The sequence below is a fragment of the Pyxicephalus adspersus genome, chromosome 9 (assembly GCF_032062135.1).
Source record: "Pyxicephalus adspersus chromosome 9, UCB_Pads_2.0, whole genome shotgun sequence".
NCBI lineage: Eukaryota > Metazoa > Chordata > Amphibia > Anura > Pyxicephalidae > Pyxicephalus > Pyxicephalus adspersus.
In genome coordinates this window covers 18,624,026-18,649,676 of record NC_092866.1, presented here as the reverse complement: position 1 = coordinate 18,649,676, position 25,651 = coordinate 18,624,026, and the positions used below count along the sequence as shown (strand labels likewise).

The 25,651-nt window shown below is 35.6% G+C and overlaps 2 protein-coding genes across 2 annotated transcripts in view; both read right to left on the bottom strand.

The window, feature by feature from the left end:
• Nucleotides 1-22,816, bottom strand: CETP (cholesteryl ester transfer protein). Its single transcript, XM_072422809.1, has 16 exons — nt 22,662-22,816; nt 18,427-18,541; nt 16,705-16,836; nt 15,889-15,959; nt 14,075-14,162; nt 13,529-13,598; nt 12,327-12,387; nt 11,857-11,948; nt 10,284-10,466; nt 8,144-8,194; nt 7,687-7,839; nt 6,062-6,129; nt 3,438-3,480; nt 2,334-2,403; nt 1,814-1,899; nt 1-184 (listed from the first exon to the last, which is right to left on the bottom strand). Exons 1-16 carry the CDS (start codon nt 22,783-22,785, stop codon nt 110-112), a joined length of 1,482 nt encoding a protein of 493 aa, XP_072278910.1. The 5' UTR covers nt 22,786-22,816; the 3' UTR covers nt 1-109.
• Nucleotides 22,817-24,766: 1,950 nt separating this feature from the next.
• The window catches only part of HERPUD1 (homocysteine inducible ER protein with ubiquitin like domain 1), an 11,482-nt gene continuing 10,597 nt past the window's right edge, over nt 24,767-25,651 (bottom strand). Inside the window, exon 8 of the mRNA XM_072422808.1 lies at nt 24,767-25,376. Coding sequence (XP_072278909.1) covers nt 25,230-25,376 — 147 coding nt within the window. The 3' untranslated portion in view covers nt 24,767-25,229. The remainder of the gene's footprint in view (nt 25,377-25,651) is intronic.

Here is a 25,651-nt window from a genome sequence, read left to right as displayed (position 1 = left end):
AATATTGCAATAATTGTTTATTGTTTCGTCTTTTTAAAGACAATATTATGTATTTCTATTAATCCTGAAGACATTGTGATGATGGATAAGTTCACTGCTGTGTTGACTTCTACAGGACCTTTTTCAGGAAGTCTACAAGCAAATGTTGAGGAAATCCAAAATCCATCTGGACTATTAAGTATCCCTGAAAGTGAAAAACTGCTGTGTTAAAACACAAACTTTGGGTGAAAATGTATCACAGCACAAAAAAAGTTGTCCTTATAGAACTAAAATGTGTTGGCATTTGCAACAGGTATATATTCTACTTAAAAGGAACCTTTTTTGTGTTATAGACAAAATAATATTATTAAAAGCACCCTGAGTACACCGACATGGGATATTGAGGTTGGAATACTAAAGCAATATGGGCACTTCACATAGCAAAGTGAAAGATCACCCCTCTGCTCAGAGGAATGAATCAATTTTCCATTATATTATTAAACTTATCAAAGAGCAATTAATCAAAAATTGGAAAGAGAAAAGGGACTTTAAAGGCATAACTGATTCCATATTTTACTGACTAGTGCTATACAACAAAAAATGATTTGCATTCATATTCTTGTTTTAAAAACGTTATAAAATATTATTTAAATGATTTTTTCACAGACTTGTATTTGTGTTTTCTTGATTATATTGACATATCAGACTTTTCCTTGACGTGTTTCATGTCTTTGGTTACTTCCTCAGGAGGAACATAAAGTCTGTTCTACAAAGACAATTATACTCAATTGGAATCATATATATATATATATATATATATATATATATATATATACATACATCGTCATTAGTATACAAATCAATTTATTATATTCATTGTTTTCTTACATATCCCTTTAGTTCAATGGAATCAAACTCCATTGAATCTCCATTTGACTCAATTGAACTAAATAGATATGTAAGAAAACAATGAATATAAGTTGATTTGTATTCTAATGAGGATGTACATATATGTATGATTTTAATTGAGTATCATTGTATTTGTAGAACAGACTTTATGTTCCTCCTGAGGAAGTGACCAAAGTCACGAAACGCGTCGAGGAAAAGTCTAATATGTCAATGTAATCAAGAAAACAGTTACATATATAAACAAAGTGTTCATTATAAAATCTAGAATAAAAAAACTAGTGTTATTTATACAGATACAGATTTACATACTGAAATATAAATATATATAAAATACATATTAAACAATACTATTACATTTTAGTGTACATAACAATTATGTGAATGCTCATTTCATACTTGTGATCATTTCATACTAGATGTTATCCCAAATAAATAAATATTTTCTAATTTACAGTGCATTACATTTTTCAAAGCCACTACTGTGAAATATTTCATTTTATATTATTTTTCTACATTTTTCCTTCACAAACAAAAAAACAAAATACCTCTCTAATCTGGTCCTATTGATTTCTTCGCAAAATTCTAACTCATTTTCTTTCTCTGTGTTACAGTTATATTGCCCCCAGGTTTAATCAGAACAACCATTTACCTTTACCTTATGAAAATTTAGCATTATACCATGTGGAGTGACGATGCCGTTGTAGAACTCGACCTAGATCTTCTGGATCTAAAGTGTATTCCATATAGGAGTACCATTTATCAAAGAACTTAGTTGCATCATTATCTCCTTTTAATTCCTCTACCTCCAATAGATCCCTATAGTATAGCATCTGCATTGTAGATTCAATCATTTTCAGATTAGGTGGATCCCTATGGATCCATTGCAACGTGTGCTTTAGTTTTAATTCCAGTATATTTTACTCACCTCGTGTGGTTTGACTTCCGGATTTATGATTTCAAACAAATGTATCCCTTTGGCATTCAGAAGTGATGTCAATGCTAATCCTAAACCTGTGGAAGAACATCAGCTTTAAATATACAGAGTACAAACATTTATATTATATACAACACTCACATTACATTATGCATTACATATATATTTTTACAAACAGTACACAAAATGTTATTTTTAGATTAAATGGTATTGTTAGATTAAAGATAGAGATAGAGAGATAGAGAGAGAGAATAGACTGTGCCGGTGCTAAGCATAAAGTAAATGTTAAAAAAAAAAAAACTTTAAACTATTGCTGTTAAATTTGTACATAAGAGTGCATGTTATTGCTGGCTAACCTCAGCAAAATTACAATTAATAACAAGAATGTTTGAAGTATAACACACTTGATCTTAGTGGTCGAACGTATGTGCAAAGCAGTGAGTGTAGGAAGAAATAAAAAAAAGAACCAATCTATCAGAAATGTGACTTTCTCTCTATGCAAGAAACATACGTTTTACAACAGCTGGAATACCAAGGTCAGCCACTGTGTTTTGGAGAAATAGCCTCACAGATTCTTCATCCTGTAAAACAAATACACTTTCTAAATTATAATTATGGTTTTATGCCATACATTCTATGTGATATTTGTTACAATGTAGCAATAGTTATTTGGTAATACAGGAGTATACTATGTAATATCTTTTCATGCTATGTAATAAGGCTTACCATACAGTGCTTCTTTTCTGACAATGAATATTTTTGTCTAAATCAAAATGTAAAAATTTCTTTAACCTATTGGTCCAACAATTATTGAAGCCAGAAAAGGGGAAATGAAGTTAGGCCCTGTAAAAATAGGTCATCATGACCAATGTGAATTTGGGGCATACAGAAAAGTGTGTTTTACAATACATTCTCACCTGCTCCAATCACAATTCTTAGACCCTAAAGCTACGTACACACTTCCAATTTTTATCGTTGGTAAACGAACGATCCTGCACGATATCTGCGAACGATCGTATGGCACTGATCCTGTACCTACAGATAACGACACCATCGTTCAAAGATATTGTACACACGATAGATGCGATCGTTTGAACGATACAGGAAGTGACGTGCACCACAGGAAGTGAGCGAACGTTCGTTCACCGTGCATGCTCAGACCATGGACGATCACTGAACGACCGTACACACGATAGATGGTCAACGATCGTCGTCCAATCCGATCCGCGGGTCCGGTCGTTCATTTCCAACGACTATCCTCGTTCGTCGGCGTCGTTGGTTACTTTTTTTACGAAGGATTTTTGGCCAATCGGTCGTTCAATCGTCGTTCATTTCCAACGATAAATATTGGAAGTGTGTACGCAGCTTAACACATTTAGTAATTTAAAGCAGGATAGATATCAAAATTCAAGTTTCAAAAGAAAATTAATTTATTCACATAGCCACTGAGAGTTTCTCCCTCCAAATCTATGTCATACTATCTAACTCTCATTTACTTACAGGGCACACACACTATTGCGATTATATAATTATTGATAAATACTAGCTGGAGCTAAAGCTCTAATGAAAACAATATCTTATAGAGTGGAGTTTTCTATATCCCACATCAGCTTACCTGACTATGTGCCAATGAGCTCCTGAAGTTTGTTACATGAACACTGATATAAGGAGAGAAAAAATGTCAAATGATAAATATATCTTCTCACCAACAGAAAAGTCATAGACAATATCTATTTACACCAATTACTACTTCTATGATCAGAATGACATTTCTAATTTATAGAAAATGCAAATGTGTCTTTTTAAATAACCTAGCTTGCTTCTGTATTTGGTAAAATTGCAAGAGGTGACAGCATGCTGGTCATTAGGGATGAGCGTGATGAAGGAAGAGCCTCTGGCATTCTCGCGAAAACTTCCTCGAATTTCCAATGGGTTTGGGAAATTTCGACAAAATTTTGCGAACCCATCGGAACTTTGAGGAACGTTTCCATCAGAAAGCATCGGAAATCACTAAAGGAGGATTATCATGGCTGCATTCATACATACAGCCGTGGGAATCCTACTGTCAGTGAGCGATCCCTGGGCACTACAGGTCAGAATGAGGGCAAGCCCTCTAACCTGTAGCCCCTGGGGATCTCTCACTGAGAGTAGGATTCTCACAGCTCCATTCATAAATGCAGCCACAATACTCCTCCTCTCAGAGTGAGTCATGCAGCTTGTGTTTATGAATGAACGCGGCCATGGGAAAAATCAGAGGATTTTTCCCACGCTGCATTCATTCATGAGCAGCCATTGGGACTCACACTGTGTTCCTGGATAGAGAAACTCTATCCAGGAACACATAATACAGGACTGGAACAGCAATCAGAGGAGCGAAGCTGACACCTCCGCTCCTCCGATTGGTCTTGCAGGTCCTAAATATTCGGTCTGGTCGACCGAATTTACAGAGGCCGTTCTCACCTACGTATTTGTTAAGTGAAAGCGGCCCAATTCGCCTCGAGGCCGAATTTCAAATATTTGCTCGCTCATCCCTACTGGTCATCTGAATCACAATTCTCCTGTAAGGAATGTGTTAAAGCAACCTTTTTAACATGGTAGAACTTTTTGAAATAACTTTCAGGTCTTCAGGGAACCCCTGCTATAATTACTATATCCACAGCTCACGGTATATTAGTTTGGTGGGCAGTAGGAAGAACCATAGGGTTCTGCTGTAGACTTCCCTACAGTGATAACATATTATAGTATAAATACTAGGTATTCATAAATAACTCTAAAAAGACTTCATTCAGTCTAGTTATGTATTTATAAAAATTTATGCATTTATAAAAAAAAAAGATATATACAATATATATATATATATATGTATATAGATATATTTTTATAAATATATAACTAAACTGAATGTTGTCCTTAGAGTTAATTAGTAATTGTGATAGTGAACAGGTGCTTCTTAATCCTGTTACAACTCAGGGATTAACAATCTATCAAATCAGCCATTCAAGGAGGAGCAGGAAAGAATCACGCTTCTGCTAGCTTGTCACATGCTTGAGAACCATTGAGTGTTTTTAGCTGTTGTGGTATTTTTTTGTTTATGCTTCATTAGCTGTCAACACAAGGTTTCTATTGCAGATGGAGGTGGCACATAAAAGTTATTCCTCAATGCTACTCACATACATTTTTATTAATAGTAATGAAATATATATGTAATGGTTAACAAAAGTTACAAAGTAACTTTTAAGTAAGTAAAAGTTACTTTTGTAACTAAACTACACAACTGCAATAAATGGCATCCCCCCCCCCACGCAAAAAAAAAAAATTGGCTGTTGGCACCAAAATGAACACAAATATGCTTAGTATGATGTAAGGGTGATGGAGAATAAACATGGCTCCTAATGGGCACTGTGACTGATGAAGAGTTCTTCTGTGCGCTTTATATAGAAGTTTTGTATACCGAAAAGGTGAAGTCAAGCAAAGCAGAATAGAAGGAGTCTGTGGTATGTCATCATGATGAAACAATTACATAAAAATTTTAAAAAATGTACAAATAACCACATAAAGTGAGGTAGTGATCTGGATTGCAAAGTTAAATTGGCTTTTCTTATTCTTAAAAACAATTACCTGGAGAAAACATGTCAATGTTTAATATATCCCTGAATGAAAGGATTATATTGAAAACAAATCTATCAATATAGTTTTGATATTGCAGTAGCACAGGAAGAGTATACAGCCAATGGGGGTTCTATAATTGGGCCTGATTTTTAAACCTATAGACTATCAAGTGAGAACTGGTGATCCAGCAAACTAGGAATGGATCTAGTCCAGAAATGAAACCATTTGCCACCTAATAACAAATTAATTTGAAGAAATCCATTCCAGGTTTGCTGGATTACATTGTTAAACATAAAAACATATGGTTAAACGTATATAAAGCCAAAACTTTTTCTTAGCTTTTGGATAAATTTGTGGAAGGCTCGAAACTTTGTTTTACAGTCATCAATATCATTGTTAGGGGATTGTTATAATAACCAAATCAGAACAGAAGCAACTAAGAGGAGATTCACCTCACTTTGGAGAGATTACCTCCCCCTTTCTGATGTGTCTGCATCACAGGAAGGGAAAGGAATATATTGCCTACTCTATCCATAATGAAAAAAAAGTTTTGGCTTTGGATATGTTTTAATCTTTTTCAGCAAGAAAACACAAAAGCCGAACCACTGTAAGGTTTGGATTACAACTCACATTGAATCAGAAGGGTGCAGTGTAAGTTTCTTATCACCATATGAGGTATGAATCGCAGTAACAATTTCCTGAAATTAGACAAAATTACATAGCAGAATCTTACAACACTTTCTCATGTGTTACAGTAGTTTTGTAATAAACCTGATAGGGAAGTAAAGTCTGTTAAAAACATTCTGGTAGATGAATTGACTTCTCCCAAAATTAACTAGGGCTGTGTTATTGACAAATGATAGGCATATAAAATACGTGGAACGATTAGTGACATGACTATGGACTTTGTAAAAGCATTTTGTAATATGACAGGGCCATAAAGATACAGGATAATAATTTAATTAAATTATTATACTCTAGGTATCATTGGATTTTAAAGTACAAAATATAAATATAAAGGGCGTAAGCAAATAACAAAACTAATTTTAAAAAACATGAAGCCGCAGCTTATTAGATCAGAAGTTTAGGATTTAATGTAAAATGGGGCCCATGGAAAAAATAGTAAGATTAAACAGATTTTGCGTAGGGTTTTGGCAGGATTTCTCCTATGGGTAATGTGTAAATAAGGCAAAAAATCAGTGAACGTTGAGAGGAATTTTAGAAGGAGCCTACATAATAAAAAGGATTAGTAGTACAGGATAGCATTTTTCCATTGAAGAACAGATTTTTGGCACATTTCAGTACCAGGCCTTTTCTAAAAATGGTCAGAAACTTAGTAATACATAGAGTGAATGTGGAAAGTTAAGTGCAAATATTTGTCAAATACACATCAAATCATTGATTAATTCTCTCAAAAGTATTCATTCTAGAGACAGCCAGGTAATAGGCATTTACAGTAAGAGGTCATCAGCATCATATATCTTTCCCTCATTATAGAGGTACTTTTGAACTAATATGTTTTTTTTTTATTTTGGTTTGATTGTTTTAATATACGTCAGGATGGGACATGCAATGCAATGGAGTTGCAATGTATGCAGCTGCAGGAGGGCCCCAGACCCAAGTCAGTTCAGCTTAGGGGGCCACTGTTGGCTACGTCTGTCACCAATACAATTGTATTTGTTTATAGCAATAACACCAATTGAGGATGCAATACATAAGAAATAGACAGCAAACGAAACAGAAGGGAGTTTTAGTTAAAACAGATCTTGATAAAATGTGAATTAAAAGAACAGGAGGGAAGCAAAGTAAATGTTGTAGGACATGGAAAAAAAATTTGAAAGAAATAAAAAGCAGGGAAAAGAGAAAGATATATTTATTAGAGACCTAAGGAAAAGCTGTTGTTGCCCATAATAATTGGTTTGATAATCCTTGCATTATTTTATACTTCAATGATAATTTAGAATTCTGATTGCTAAATGAAGGAACAGTCTTTAATTGGATGTTTTAACAAACTGGGCCCAGTATGGAGACATAATACTGAAAGGAGTAAAGAAAAGACCCGAGGCAAGCGGGGTTGGTGGCTTTTGGGATTGAAAGACGTTGACTACTAAACATGTGCCACCCACACGTATGTGACTTCACATGGAGGTATTAAAGAGAAGAACATGTAATAAGAGCAAGGGACACACCACAATGAAAAACATAGATGTACCGATCTTAATGCTTTGCTTTACATCTTTCTTTGACACACTTACTGCTTCAAAATATAATTCTTCAGTGGAAGATTTCTCTATTTGGACAGCCACTGATGCCTTAACAATTGTACCCTTGGGGTTGATTGTGATCCGAGGTCTGGTGAGGCTCCATACTTTGGACACCATGCCATTCATTGGAAGGTCATGGAGGATCTCATTGAACAACAGAAAGGCAAATTAGTAAAAACATGTAATTGTTATTTATTATATAAACAAAATGTCCAGAACTGATCCACAATGTTTCAATCAGTTCAAATACCAATTAACTACAAAAAAAAACCCTACAAATATCTCCTTAATCTGATACAGTGTCAATGCCCTGATGAGTAATACAGCATTTTACACAAAGTTTATCGTAGTTATGGGTCTTTTAAAGCAAGGCAAACTATTTCATTATATATAGCAATGCCATATTAGTGCCATATCATATGTAATTTCTAGCCTTGGAGGAACTTACCTCATTGATGATTTGCTGATGTGATTCTGTTTTGTCATCCTTTAAGATATCCTAAACAGATAAAAATAATCTATGAGTCATGTTAGATACTGTTATGTAATTAGAGTTTATTAGATGACTTTAATACATTTCCAGATATAAATAGCTTTACATTACTAAATCCTGTCATCTGAAATACTTTATTTTTATTAATATCCAGTATTTATATAGCGTTGACATATTACACCGCGCTTTATAAAGTCCATAGTCATGTCACTAGCTTGATTGGTCTTACCTTTCCCACTAAATCTTTACCTTTGGCTAGTTAAATATAGGAAAACTAGGACATTTAGGTCCAAGAACCTCCAGGGAGAATGAGAAGGTAACGATGGTGTATGTTTCACCTTGGTGTTTAAATTTAGCAAACCGCCCCCCCATTACAATTACTGTAACTGTTTACAGTATTTTTTATTAATATAATTATTCCATAATTTAATAAATTTATAATAAATAATAAATCCATTTATATATTCAGTTGGTTTTTTGGCATTGCACAAATGTATCCCCCTATAAATTATAATACCTGACCATGGATTTGTATTTCTTTCCACCCAATCCTGCTATTTTCACAGCCTTGCCTGACGCCAGGCTGAATTGATTTTTCATTTCTGCAGCTAAGTAATACAGTTTATTCTCTTCTTGATACCTGTCTGATGAATGGACAATGAAGGGGCAGCAGAACACGAACAAGGTTATCTCTTTCTGTCTGTCAGTATATTCTCTGTAAACACATGCAATTTCAATATACCTGAGCTTTAGTGCTACCTCTCTCATCTGAGTTTTTGGCTAGGATCCAGCAATCCTTGAGACTGGCACTCAGTCACTCACACCTCAGCGCTGGTTCCTAAAGAAATGAATTTCCTAAAGAACCAGTGTCCGAAGATTGGACAGTGGGTGGTTCCCATTCTTTCTCTATGGGGCTCCTGAAGACATAAGTGACTTGTAGCAGCTTCCCCAAAGCAGCGATTCACCGGCATGAGGAAGTCATAACAACACTGCAACCTCTGCAACCATAGCCTTACTGTACACTAATGGCATTTCAAACACCTACATTATTTTTATTAGGCATATAATTGGGGGTTCTGGTGGATTATATCCTTGATAATAGCATGCAATGCCAAGCTTGTATTAAAGAGGAATAGACTGCAGAGATGGAAACATTATCCTGCCCCTGTACAAAGCATTGGTCAGACCACATCTGGAATATGCAGTCCAGTTTTGGGCACCAGTTCACGAAGGGATTCTTCACTGTAAGGTCTGTGAAAATGTGGAATCGGCTCCCTCAGGAAGTACTTCAGCAACTGCTATAGATTGCTGGATGTTTTTCTAGAAGCACAGAATATAACTGCGTATTAAGCCTTTAAAGTTAAAATAACAGTGACGGTTGATCCAGCGAACATCCGATTGCCTCATGGAATCAGGAAGGAATTTTTTTATCCCTGTTGAAGCAAATTGTACCAGGGGTTTTATTTGCCTTCCTCTGGACCATCTATGTCTTATAGGGTTTTATATCTGGGATATGTTTATTTCCCCCTTGAGAAGAGACGTATAAGGGGGGATATAATCACCCTGTATAAATATATAAACAGTCCATATAGAGAACTCTCTTCCCCATTTTTCACTTTAAAATCATTACAAAGAACAAGAGGGCACTCTGCGTCTGGAGGAAAAGAAGTTTAAGCTCCGGATAAAGAAGGGATTCTTCACTGTAAAGTCTGTGAAAATGTGGAATCGGCTCCCTCAGGAAGTAGTTTCAGCAACTTCTATAGATTGTTTTAAGAAAAAGCTGGATGGTTTTCTAGAAGCACAGAATATAACTCGGTATTAAAGCTTTAAAGTAACAATAACAGTGACTGTTGATCCAGGGAACATCCGATTGCCTCATGAAATCAGGAAGGATTTTTTTCCCCTGTTGGATCAATTTGTACCTGGGTTTTTTGCCTTCCTCTGGATGAACTATGTCTTATAGGGTTTTATATCTGGGATATGTTTATTTCCATGGTGAATGAACTTGATGGACTTAAGTCTTTTTTCAACCTTTTCTCAACTATGTAACTATGTATACCTATGAATGCAGAATGTAAACTTGTATCAGTTTTACCTTTATTTCAGCCCCTGTCAGTGACAGAACGAGTCGTTGATCAAGGTGATACCCCAGCACTAAATCGTCCAGGGACTTCTCTGAGAACCAGAAGTAAAGCATCCTGTCTTCTGATAGCATGGACGGTTCATATATAGAGCTGTTATGATAGTGAACAGTAAGGTTCTTGTATTTCAGGAGGCCCTGAAGAGAATCACACATAAACAGTTGTGATTAAATAATTTGGCTTTGCTTTAAAATGTTTTACAAAGAGACTATAGATCATTTTCAGCAAGTATTTGTAAATCCTATATAGATGTGGTTTTTCACATAGTGTTCATGAATATGAGATGTCAAGTGTTAATCCATACATTACACATATTAGTAAAACACCATGTGATATGTATTAAGTATAATTACATTTATTCTTATGTTTGTTACAGTATTTTGTCTCTTTGATGTCCTATGCCTCCTGTGGAAACTATTTTTTTGCAAAACGCGTCAAGAACTGAATAATGAGACAATTTTGATAACATCTTTATTATTATTGTAAAAACTGTAGATTTATATATCATGCATATTTCTTGTTCCTAAATGTTGAAATAAATGATGCTTTTATAATTATTTGATGACTAATGATATTTTGGTGCCTTGAAAGTCCAATAACTAATTAGGAAATAAATATGAGTTGTCAAGTGATCCATGACTAATGCTGCTTGAGGTGACTTTCCATTACAGCCAATCGTAGGGTTCCATCAAGCAGTTGTTAGAGCTTCAATGAGCTCTTGATGATTGACCTTTCATTGGATGCCTGATTTGTTTTTGGTCCAACACCACTTGGCAGAGCCATTGGCACGATTTCAATGATCTTTTTATTAGCATGTAAAGGTGGAATTATGAACCACCACTTAGTTAATTCAATGACCTCCAATGTAAATGGTGGTAGGGCCCAAGAATTACTTTTTACAGGGGTTCCCTAAGACCTGAAAATTTTCTCAATGATTCCCCTTGGGTAAATAGGCTAAGAAACATTGTTTTTATATATAATCAAGAGAAAAGTATAAAAGTGTTAAAAATTAGCATTCTTGTCTTATTTCAGATGCAGCTCCTATCTAACACTTCCATCTGGGATAACGTGTCTACGGCTGGCCAGTTCCTCTTGTAAATCCCTGTGTCTGCTACAACACAGTGGAGAACCACAGTGGTCAGCAATGAACTCACTATACAACTCATATGAAAGTATCAGCCACCCAAACCACAGTGTTTTATATATCTAATGGGAACCCCAGCTGTTGGAAAACTGGCTTTGCATTAGGAAAACACTAAGTAGAAGAAAACAGAACTAATATTATGTGTTCCCATGTCTTTTGTTACAGATATCAAGAACAGGTATTATACGTCTATTTCATATGGATAGCAGTTTTCAACGAGTTTCAGGAAAAAATACTGTGAAATGAAGTGGAGAGGGAATGAGAGGGTACTTCAGTACCATTTTCAAATAGGCCAATAAGGTTTAAGTTTATAGCTTTAAAATAATTGGAAAAAGTGTAAAGAAACTTTATTCACATTTTGTGGGTAGCTTTTTAGCACAAACCTTATGATGAGACTCCATGTAGGTATCTTTTATAACTGGAAAAGTTGCTAAATCAATGTTCACTCGAATATCTCCAACACTCAGAACGTCTTCTGCAATATGATTTTAGAGGTTAAAATTTGACAAAAATTGTAAGTTCACAATATGAACCAAAAGGTATATTTTCATTAATTATAAATGATGTCATGCTGATTAATCAAAAATCTTTTGTAGGGAGCAAAAAACTAAGTGCAACAGCTATAACAACTATCCAAATCCAGATTGTACTCATCTGACTTCAGATGCTATAGCTGAGGTGCAGTCGGTTATTTGCACCATACTACTCTTTTTTGAATAATGCGGATAAAGTGATATAACTGTGAGACCTGTTTTTACTTAAATTCTTCAAATATACAGTAAAATATTTAAAATATTTTTCACGCCAATAAGCTGATCAAATAAAATGGCATATTCTTTTCAGCATAACTTACCTGCTCTGTCCTGAATAAAGTCTGCAAGTATATTGGACACATGATTAATTTCTTTACAAATCTGAAATATGCAGATAAAGGGTCATTTACAAGTTAATTTATATAGATTATAGAGAATTTACAGTCTCCATATTACTGTACAGTGTGCAATTATTACACATCACTATATAGACCTTGGATCATGGAGAAGGTACATCATCTATCTCATTGAAGTAATTGTGAGCTTGCTTAAAGTGTTCCTATGTCAACCTAAAACATATCACTGGCCATTGGACAAAACAATCTTAGATTGCCTATTGTTGCCTATGGTTATAGAGACTAGACTGTAAACCTCTGCATCGATTTGTGTATATACAGTAGTTCCACATAGCTCTGTGTAATAAGTCACTGCAACACAAAATAAAATCACCATATAAATATTTAAGATGGACATGATGTATTTCGGATGCAGTGAAAACACATGCCCAAGGGTCGAGTAGAGGCTATTCATATCAGAAAATGTGTACATAACTTTTTTGTACACTCACCCTTTGTGCTCTTAGTTTACACTGAATGTAGTATGATATTGTTACATTGGGCCTGATTTAATCAAGCTCCGCAAGGCTGGAGAAGATACACTTTCATCAGTGAACCGGGGTAATTCAGCAAACCTGGATCACCCAGGTTCACTGATGAAAGTGTATCTTCTTCAGCCTTGGAGAGCTTTACTAAATCAAGCCCATAGAGTGAGATAGAGTTGCATCATCCATGGCCAAAACCAGTTGCCAGAAAGGAAAAATGCCAAGAAAAGAGAAGTGTGGAAGATGGTGGTAAATGTGGTGGTGACAGCAAGAATTTGCCAGGACTGGAGGAGCCAGCACACTAGTAGGTATGCCATACTACACAACTTTGCATTAGGTATCATGGCCACAGCCCGCTCAGCTGCCATAACACTCTGCTTCAAACTATTGCATAAATTACAATTTGAAAATATACTTATAAATATTATTTGAAATAAATATAAAAATAGGTTTCTATAATAAGGTGAACAAATGTAAAATGCAGAAATTCATAAACTACTTTGTGATCATTTTTACAAATGATTGGCTGTCATGGGCTATGGCACTTTGTATGTTATCAATGCAATTCTGAAAAGCTTTATCATAAAAAAAACAAATAATAGTATGTATCCACATACAAAACACTGATATATTTGCTCTCACCTGACTTTTAATGACAAGTTTTAGAGTGAATGAAATAAAGTCGGTAAAAAGCTGTTTCAGCCATCCAGGCCTGCAGAAATAAAATAAGTATTAGTTGTTGTAGAAACGTTATTATTCTTTTTTATACATATTTAGTATATTATACATACTCATATATATATATATATATATTTATAAATTTATATATATATATATATATATATATATATATTCACCATATGTACAAGCTATACACACTAAGCATGTATAGCGGTTTTATATAAAATTATCCTAATGATCAAAACTTGAAAACAAAAATTATTTTCTTAAAGTTTAGGAAATGTAAGGTATTTAAAAGAATATTTTATTTACAACTTCAGCCAGCACAAGGGGGTTTAGGTTGTTTTTTTATGCTTCGTCTATTTCTTTCTCTCCCCCTTAAAATCCTGAACTCAATAGAACTGTATGTAAAGAAGTTTTATCCATGACTATTTGTATAGGCTTTTAAATCATATTAGCAAACTCATGAACAGTATTTGTTATTTTTACCCATTAGGAAAATCTTACTCTTTATTTCCATGAAGGTATAAATCCAGTTTATGAAACGTCAAGTAACAGTCTGATGTGTCTGCAGCAACGCGATTCTTCCCACAGGCTGCACAATGATAAGACACAAAACAATATAAACAGCACACCAATATTTCATGTCTTTCACAGCATTTCCTATCAGTTATTTAGGGTACTGGGCACATTTCTGTTGCCAGTGGAGTTTACTCAAGGCTTGTTTTAAGTTTAAAGACCATACAGTGAACTCTCCAACCCCTTTCCATATACTGTACACATGAATGTTGTTTTGGACTGGAGAACTGGAGAAGATAGACTATCATGGGAGAACCTAGGTGATCCAGCAAAAAGATTTGTTAGCTGTTAGTTGGCAAATGTTTTCAGCCTGCGCCAAATTCATTCCAGGTTTGCTGTATCACTCAGGTTCCCCTATGATAGTTTGTCTTCACCAGACATGGTTGGTGTGGCTAAAGCATGATAGTCACAAGAGTCTGTTCAAGGTAACATTTAATAGCACAGTATACACTAAATACAAAAGCACTGCATCTATACGGTAAACCATCAATCATCTTTTGTTCTATCAATGGTTCTATTATCGTGGGGAATTAGTACACTTTTCCATTCCCATAAAAGGATAAAACAGCTCTAGAAAAAAGGACACCATATATGTATAAAAAAATATTCTATTCCTAACTAATACCTTTTCAGGATTCAGCAATGTGTATATGTGGCCACATTGTAACCCTCTTTGCCCTATGCAAACCACTTTATTCTTCTCTGTAAAGGAAGTGGTTTCACATTGAATTATAGTATCACACATTTTGGTGGAAGTGGTGAATTTTGACTTCCTGGATCTTGGTTGTATGTGCAGAACATTACATTTTACAGTTAAATGTATTTCTTATTATATTTTATTTCATACGTACCATATATAGGGGAATGCTGAAGTCAGTTATCAATCATTGTTACAAAGTAACCAGGGGGCAGGATTGCCATTGATCAATTTACTGCTCATGGTCTGTAAAATGGCTATGTACTTTTTTCTAGTTAGGGCCATTTCTGCTACAGGCCCAACTATGGTCCTATGTGCTCCAATTCAAATACATGGGAATCCTTGGAACCATTTCTTGTGCAGATCCTTGGACGGTTCCCAAAAATGGCAATCTAGTAGGTGGCGGCAGTGTTACACAATAGGAGGGGATATGGAATGGAGGGAAGTAGTGAGGGGTTTAAGTGACAGAAAAAGATGAGTAGGCAAGTTTGAAAAGATGGGTTTTAAATGCTCTTTTAAATGAGCAGAAAGTAGAAGCAAGCCAAATTGCACGAGGAAGACCATTCCAGAGAATTGGGGCAGCTCTAAAAAAGTCTTAGAGCCGTGCATGTGAAAAGGTTATGAGTGAGGAAGTCATTAGTAGGTCATTGGAGTAGAGAAGAGAGTGGATGGGGTTGTATCTATGTGTGGATCCGGGGGGTGAAGGGTGGGACTAAGAAGGAATTAATTTGTTAAAGAAGCTATTTGCTTACTCTGGTGCTCCCAAAGGTCTTTAGAAGCTATGCACTGCACATATTGGGAATTTTCAGGTGTCTGCTTCACATTTCTGTGAAATGAACAACCGTCTCCCTTAGACCAACATACTACATTAATATGTTATGGTATGGCAGTATAGTTAAAGCATATTTGTATTGATTAGTATCACCTTCAAATCTAATTTAAATTCAGATATTATACATGCAAACAAACATTAAAGAACATCTCTACCCCATCACCAGTTCTATATGATACCTTACACGTTGTTTTATGTATTGGGTTTACTCACTTAGTTTGGTGTTTACTTGCAGATCAGTTGAGGAATATATTTCAAATTCAATAGACTGTTGAACATTTACACTGAAAAGTAAAGAAATATTTATTTTAGTTAGATACCTTATTTCCCACCAACACAAGCTTGAAAGGTCTTATTATCATTAAAATATGTATTACAAGGACTCCATCACAGAATAAAATGCAATACTTTGTTTCTTTTTGTTTTTATTTTGTTTTATTGTGTTTCTTTTTTGTTTTTTATATTTGTTGCATTAGGCTTATGAAAAAGTAGAAGAAGTAGGTAGTAGGTTTATTCACTCTATTCATTCTGTTGATTATTGACATCATGCCAAAACAAATTATGGGAAATCCCAAATTTTAGATTTTTCAAGTAGGGGCAGAGCTGGATATTTAACAATGGCCTATGGTTGAAATTCCGGCATTTCCAGGCCATAGCGTAGTGTGTAAAATTCAGGATTATCTATGAGGCTTTTTTCTGTCTAGGTTATTTATTCCCATGGCAATGGCTTCAATATAGTCCTCCCCACCACTACTGCTTATAGATCCTGTGCAGTTTTTTACTGCACATATTTAGTCTTATGATGACAAAGCTTGATCACATTGCTGAATCAGTACAACAGAAAAAAGACAGGACTTGGAAATATATATTTGATATGCAAAAGAGGAGCCTAAGAACAATGTAATTGATCAAAGTTAATGCAGACAGAACACACAATTTCGAAAGTTCACAATATCGATTTAAAATATTTAGGTAATATAATAAAAGAATAACATGTACTGAGTAAATAAAATATATATAAAAACTTACAACCAGGTCCCATATCCATAATGCAGAACTCCTTTGAAAGTTGCACTAACATTTTTTATCATGATGTCCACAGCTTCATCATTCTTGAGCTCCACTTCACTGTTCTCAATAGACAGGTCACTAATCTGTATACTGGATCAAACAGATATCAATCAGGGATAGATACACAGAAACTGAATCACTGTCATATGCAGCGTAATCATAGCTAAGGTCTCTTTCAAATGTGGGGTCTAAAACCACATTAACTGCGCACTGTTAGTGTGAACCCAGGTGTGGAAAACTGCACTGCAACTTATGCATTTGCACACCTTGGCCCTGATTTATTAAAGCTTTCCAAGGTACTTTCAGGTACAATGCTCCAAATTGCTACTGCAAGAGTGCAAACGCATGCCCAAAACTGCTCCCAGAGTGCTCCCGCACAGTGGAGCGTATTAAAGATGGCAAGTCTAAACAAAGTCTAAAAGTAGCCTAACTCCTACAGGTCCTCCAAAAGGTTGTGTTTTGCATTTCTTATATATATATATATATATATATATATATATATATATATATATATATATATTATTTATGCACTTCCTATTATTTTGTGACCTGCAGATAGGTGGATAAACTAACCAATTAAAAAAATGTTACAAAGCAGCATGTGACCCAATGGTGAACACTATTAGAATTGGATCTGCACTTTTCTCAGGGATAAATGTAGATACAAAAAAAAAAACAAAAAGCTGCCAAAATTCTACTAAATTTAACTTTAAGGCACTTTTAGGGGCTCAGTACTAAAACCTTGGTGTAGATGAAATCTAGCATAACAATAAATACAAATTAAAAATAGAGGTGGCTGCATATTTCTGAAGCCCTTCTATTTTTACACCTAAATTCTCACCATCCTGAACACCCTAACCTTAAAAGAGAAACGTTTTATTAAACCTAACCACATATAAATAATTTAAAATTTATTCCACACTTATACAATCATTTTCTATCAGTTTTCATTTTGACCAGCAGATGGCAGCGCAGGTCACTTAACAAACATGTAAGGACTTTTTTTTATTGGTTTGAATTCAGACATTCTTGTAGTGAAACAGCCCACACTAATCCATTTGCCAGAAATCTGGTGATCTGAAAATCCCCTATTAAGTAGGAAAGGAATTCCCAAACACACCCACTGGATGATTGTTCCATTCTTTTATGAACGGAAAAACTGAGATCTGAGAAACTGAGATGGGTCCAGGTGTTATACATTAGGCAGAGAAAAAGGATGTGTTAACCTGTAGAGGTTTCAGTTACTTTTATTGACCCAATGAGCTGTCCAAAAAATTAAGATAAATGGTGAATGTTCAGTATTTGCTTACTTTCATGGTTACTTAGAAAAAGACTGTATGGCCAACATTAACACATGTGGAAAAGTAAATATATATATTGTTTTTGCACATTTTTTTAAACAGGCAAACATTTTATCTTTATTCAGATAATGACTGCAAGTGTTTACTTTTCTATGTGACCAATATACATTTTTATTCCATTAATAAGAATGAGTAAACCAATTTATTTTTTTGTATCATTAGATGACGTATATTGTATATATTTGTAGACACTGCTTAAATCAAGATCTAATGATTGACTGTACAAATGTGTTAACAATATCAACAAGTTTGAATGTATATTCATACTTCTAGACAAGACTTATGTGGTATGTAAAAGTCAGAACCCTGCTGTCCTTACTTGGTTAGGCCATAGGTGACTGTGCCCAGAAACCTGACGGCTTTCTCTTCCGTGATATTAGGAAATGTTGCATGTCTGAAGGCAGCCTGGATAACTTCTGTAGTCTTCTCATTCACTAAATAATGTAGATATAAAAAATAGATATACAAATAAATATAAATGCCACATTTTGAATTACCTAAATCAATTAGGCTGTAATTTATAATAGAAAAGAGATAGAAAGGATTATCAGGGTATAAAGGTATTTATCCTATACTATTTTTAATATAAGCACCTATCTGTTAATTATTCAAAACTTAAATCCTTGTTATGAACCCAAAATGATCCTTTAATTGCAGCAATTTTCATAATCCCTGTGGTATATGACCAGGAGTTGCAGAAGACGGTTTAGCTGGGGCTCCTTACTCCTTCCCATGACCACTGTCTGATGATTCATTAAAGATCTCCAAGGCTGGAGAGGATACACTTTCATGGGTGAAGCTGGGTGATCCAGCAACATGGAATGGATTTTCTAAAACTCATTTGCTATTTGTTAGCAAATGTTTTCAGTCCTGGACCAAATTCAGGAGGATGAGAAAGTGGCACCCCACTGCGCTTTTCTTCATAGGAAACTACAGTGGTTGTAATTGCTTGGCTATTCATTGATGTGCCAGAACTGATTGAATAATGATGTTTGGAGACCTCCTAACACATCACCCAGCTTCACCCATGAAAGTGTATCCTCTCCAGTCTTAGAGAGCTTTAATAAATCAGGCCCAGTGTAGTACACATTGCTGACAGAGGAGTTCTTCCATTGGCTTCCTCTTCCTGGCTCGGCATTAGATGGTGTCATCTCTTAGAGCCGGAAAATGAAAACAGTAGTAGAAGATCTCTTCTTGCTCCACTGACTGTGATTGGCTGATAAAGTTACACTTATGGGTGAGCTGCTGGGGGTTCAAGCCAATGGAGGTTTGAGGGGGCTCCTGATGTGAATGTAGGATTCTGATGTAAAGGAGAGACTCTGCTATGAAGGGGGGCTTTGATGTGCAAGGGGAAGCTCTGATGGAAAATGGGCTCTGTGATATAAGGGGGTCACAGATGAAGGCGGTGACTCTATGAGTGAGTGGGAGAGGCATTGAGGTGAAGTGGGTCCAGAATCTAAATGGGACTCTGTGAAGAGTTAATTCCCAATTCACCTGTAAAGAGGTGCTTCTGATGTGAAGGAGCTTGGTAAGGCTTGCTAAATGGTAAGGGACTTCACAAAGTAACATTGGGGCCAATAGATGACCAAGAAGAACATCAAAGATGCGCAGAGTTGTGCTAAAGAGGTAGCAAAAGTCCAAATTCTACACCAGGGCCCATAGGTCTAAACCTCATTCCTAACTTGAGCTCAGCCCCAAATGTATGATTAGCACCTAACAATTTGTCCTAAACTAAAAGTACTATAACCTAACTCCTAAAGGAAAAGAATAACTATTTTATGTACTGTGTATGCAGAACTAGAAATACAATTTTAGAAAACTGATTTTTGCCAGATAAGTAAATATTTCGCATGAATATTTCATATTTATATTTCCAGCCAACAAAAGGGGCCTTACAACCATTTTATACCTTTACCTGTCTATCCTTATCTTTTTGTGCTAAAAAAAAAAGTTTTTATTTTTTTGGAGCTATATGTTTAAATATATATATAATATCCATGTAATAGTTTTAACTTGATGGTGGATTTGCACACCACTTTATTTTTATATCATATAGACTATATAATATTGGCTATTCTATATCATAACTATTTATGGCATCCTAATATTTTAATATAGTGACTTTTTGTATCTCGAGAGGAGGGGCCATCAATCCAGATAAACCATTACTGAAATAAAAACAGCCGTAGATTACTTTGTCTCAATCAGTCTGATTATGTACATTTAGGCTTCTACATGGTTACAAAGGGACACTTGATAGATGTTTCTAACCAAGTCTAGTTCTATGGACAAAGCTAAACAACTAACACCAAATAACCTAATGCATACTCCGCTCTTTTTTCACCCTCAATATTGTTGTAAATTAATTGTGAGTGTGTCCTAGTAAGAAACAACAAAGCTTCTCCTGTCCATAACTGGCCATGTATACCTTTACAAATCATGCATAAAAATAAGGATTTCAAAATAATAATACACACTTTGTATGACTATCTAAAATACTTTATATAAGCTATAATTGCTTGGTAATCAGAATACATGGTACTTCCCAGAAACACTGGGCTTGGAAGCATCTTGGGGGGATTTTTAAACACTTCTGTTACATATTCAGTATTGCTACACTACACAACCACTGTGATTATTGTCTGAGAATAAAGTGTGACCTTTATAATGCTAAACGTTTATAGGCTTAAGGTATTAAAGATTTATAAGAACATATTTATGGTCAAAAGTGATCCATCAAGAACCAAACCCCAGTAATAATACAATAATTACCTAGGCCATTCAATCATACAGTCAAATTTTACTCTTGATTGATTATAGTGTTTTATATTTAAAATTGCACCATTTCAAACTCATTAAGTTAGTACTTGAATAGATGACATGCATGTATAGATGACACATTCATTATTTTGGCTGGCACATGGTGGCTTAGAGGTTAGCACTCTGGCCTTCGCAGCGCTGGGTCGCAGATTACGGGGATTTTCATCAGGGTACTCATTTCCACATTCTCAAAACATGCAGTTAGGTTAATTGGCTAACTCCAAAAGTTGACCTCGGACTGTAATAATGACATACGACAATGGTAGGGACATTAGATTGTGAGCCCCCTTGAGGGACAACTAGTGACATGACTATGGACTTTGTACAGCGCTGCGTAATATGTTAGCACTATATAAATACTGTGTAATAATAAAGATTGTGATCCTTGGATTAAAACTGTGTGAGTTGAGTTTATGATGGTAAAAGGGGAATACAGAACCTATATAGCTACTGCCATTCTTTGGATTCTGAATTTAGAATGACTATAGACAGTACCCTGCCATAATTTGTATCCATTGTACATCATCATTGTAAAGTGAGGCCTGCGCAAGTGAAAGATTTCACATATCAAAACAAAAAGATCAAAGTTGGCACAAAATCTTCACACACTGCAAGTGCTTTGTTACCAAGAACCAAGTCAAATCAGCTTGCTAAGGCACATTCTTTCAATCAGTATCACTCAACCAATGTGCCTTGTAATATGTATAACCTTTAATTGTGCATATATTCATACAGAAGCAAGATTTCTGTCACCTGGAAGCGATTCCTCATGATTGCTGCTTGAGACGGGTATGAACCAGAGATGTGAACACAGAACGGTTCAGGTCTATAGAAAAGGGGAGGACGAGCAAGTGGCAGCCCACTGCACTTTTCTTCATAGGAAAATACAGTGGTTGTAATTGCTTGGCTATTCTTTGATCTGACAAAACAGATTGAAGAATGACATTTGGAGAACTATGGATTTTCTCCCATAACAGCCATGCCCATGTTGGGAGAAAACCAATCATTACAATAATCCAGTGTGTCTACATAAATTATCCCTAACTAGTTTAAAGTTGAAGTGCTCCTTAAGGTTTATTTTCATGTTCACATGGCCTAAATATACATTTCGCACACAAAACATTACTTTAACAAGTTGAATTATCTAACCCAGTGTTTCTCGACCTTTTTATGGGGGAACCACTTAAAAAACCTTTCAGATCTTCAGAAAACCCCTTCTGTAATTATGATATCCACAGTTATCAAACAGTATTTAAATAGTGGCAACATAATATATAGCGCTGTACATTAAATAGGGGTTGCAAATGACAGAAAGACACAGACGGTGACAGAGGAGGAGGAAAGGACCCTGCCCCGAAGAGCTTACAATCTAAGAGGTGGGGAAGCAGCATACAATAGGAGTTCACATTATCTTTAGAGGGGTGGTCATTTGGAAGAATGCTTTACATTGCAGGCCAGTGGAACGGTTGCCACCCTTACAGATAACTAAAAAGATCATTGGCGTCAGTGGTAACTGATGAGAGGCACAAACTGCTCATTGTTTCAGGAATATCCAGCAACCTCTGGCGGATCCACGGTTAAGAAACCCTGATCTAACCCCTGGATTACAACCTATTTGATCATCCATCGATTGCTAGGACATAACATGCAATGCATACCTACTTGTATTCACAAACAATGTTAAGTATATTATAAATATAGATGGAAAGAGTCACAGATGAGGCAAGAACTTACACACCAAGGCGGCCGGCTTCGTCACTCTGCAGACTATCCTAGTCTCTTGAGAGGATGATGGCTTAAACTCGCAGGCTGATGAAATTCTCAGAAAGCAGGCCGAGAACAGAATCAGCAGCCACATGGTGCTGACTGTGGAACACTAAGTTTCTGAAGATCTAGTGAGCCAAGTGGGGCTTGTTATACCTAAAATCCACAAAATAAGTACAGGAAACTGCACAATCACAACACATCCTGTGCTTCCTCTTTAGTTGTATCTTTTCTCACAATAGCTGGAAATGGGCCCCAAAAAAGATAAATCAATATATTGCTCTTCTGCCCTTTCACTAATGTTAGCATCCTTATAATAATAAAAAATATTCTGGGAATGCAGCCCTTCTAGGAATTGAGCTCTCCTCAGGGGTCACTTTGAACCATCACTTGATACTCTGTATGAACCAATTACTCAGAAAAGTTAAGGTAGTACAAAGCATATCAAATGGCCAGATGAGCACACCAATTAATATATTTATAGGAAAACTGTACTAATAGGATACAAAAGCTACAATAATTTAAGCTGATCAGTAGTTCTCTTATTACAGAGACTATAGACCTCCAGGCAGCTAGCACTTTACAGAAGACATTTTACAGTAGCAAACTCAACTTTTGTTCTGTCAAATGTGTCCTCCTTTTTAAGTTGTGGCTCATTCCGTGCCCTCCTTGAAGCAATAAATGGGAACCATGTTGAAACAATGAAAAATAAGGAACAAATTGCATAGTCAGGGCAAAAAAGCTATGATGGCTATAGATTACAACATCCAAGTGTGGCCATTGTTATTAATAAACAGGATTTAAATAGCGCCAACATATTACGCAGCGCATTTATAAATTTAATTCAAGCTGAAGATCTCATAAGAACAGTTGGATGAAAACCACATCCTTGAGAATATTGAGGGCCAATGTATCTATGTATTTAAAACTATGTATGTGTAAAAACAATTAAAATCCAGAAAAATGTGCTTCTCACCCAGAACGCTGTGGTATACCATGGCTCCAAATAGTTTGTAATAATTGTAAAGGAATACTTGACAGATCAGCTGTATATTTCTCTTAGATTGTAAGCTCTTCAGAACAGGGTCCACTTCTCCTGTGTCACTGTCATTTGCAATGCCCTATCCAATGTACAGCGCAGCATAATATGTTGGTGCTATATAAATACAGTTCATTATTATTATTATTAATAATATAAATAATATATTCTAAAAGATTGCAGCGCCTATAACACTTTTTAATATCTGATAATCTTAAACTCTGTTTATCCGCAAAGTGTTCATGATAAGAATTTGTTCTCAGTAACCTGTAGAATACACAGAAGGTAGTAGTGTAAAGCGCGGCCTCTCTGCCTGGTATGTCTGGGTATGTCAATTCAGCTGAATTAAAAGGGATTTTTTCTATTTCTACATCCAGGTCAGTAGGGATGAATGTGTCTAGATTTATTACCAGTGAGGTCACCACCTAAGTATTGACATGGAGCCATCTGTTCAGGAATTGGTTCTTTAGGCATACATAGAGAGGTGAAACAGCCATTAGGAAAAACTGTAAACACTATGCTTTGTGTAGTTTACAAATCCATGAAAAAGTGATCAGTTCTTTTCAAATCAAATAAGTTTCTTAATGCTCATTTAAAGAGAAATTTTAAGCAAGTGTGACAATTCGGCAAACTATTATACCTGTTAAACCCTCCAACCGTTTAAGCCAGAAAGTTATCCGATAAGATTTGGAGTTCTTTGCATCCCCTACCACCTAACTACACACTGCTTCACGTTTTTTCGCTCTGCTTCCTGAATTACCAATTTAATTCAAATGCCAATGCGCATTTGGGTCTTGTTGGTGACTAGGAAAAAATTCTTGGTCCTTTACAGGACTGTAAAGGTTGAAAATGCAGTTTACAGGAGGGGATCTTTAAATTAAGGCACACCTATACAATGGTATGTAAGGGTATATATGCATGGTCCTCACCTACACAATAAAATGGGTCAGTGTAATGCCAATTCAAAATGACTACCTAGCTATCTGTTGGAGTAAACATATTCGTAACCTTATTCATAAAAAAGAAAACACTAAAAGACAATACAAAGCTTCTCAGTTTATTATTGAAAGTATTTTCTAAAGTGCTGGCATTTGTGCGTGAAGAGTGAGCACAAGGAAGATTTTGAAATGTAGAGTAGTAGCATACTGCGTCCGGTAATATATCTACTCCACAGCAGGTAGAAGTCAAAGCAAGACTGCCCAGTATGCTAGAGTTGTTACATGTGTAAACGTTAACACTACAATTAGTGTAAATTATCCTGACATTCCACAAGGAATCAAATGCCATGAGTGGAAAAAGCCCACTCACATGTGCATACTGTACACGCATCTTTGGACAGGTAGAAAAGACTTGTCTCAACAAAAAGTCTTCCTAGGAAACTCTAAAGTATCAGTACTTTAAACTGGGCCTGTTCTTGTGGCCATGAAAAGTATGGAAGACCAATAGCATGCAGCTGCAAGTCCAATATCTGTATCCAAAATGTCCTTCATAACCGATCTTTATTGGACCATTGCTGGAGGGCCCTCTGGAATCAAAGAGGCAAAGAACGTTTTGAAGAAGACCCAGGCTGTGGACACAAAAGAGTGTGTCTGAAGAGTGGCAGCTGCAGCCTCATTCAATGCTTCTTCCCCTGCTTGGTCATTTTCCTGTAATGAAGACAAAAAATGTAAAATGTATTTCTGCAAAGTCCATACAAAAATTCAGTATACACAATTTTAGAAATCAACACCGTCTACAAGGGTGCCCATTTACAGGGTTCCTGGGTTATAAGCAGGCTTATGTGAAGAATTTTAAAAAAGGGGGCACATTTGTGTTGGCACAATACCTCCTTAAAGCATACCTAAACTCAACATCTTTACTCAACATAGAAGGGTAGACAACCCTTCTAAATAAAGTAAAAATGTTGCTGTGTTTTTTTTTT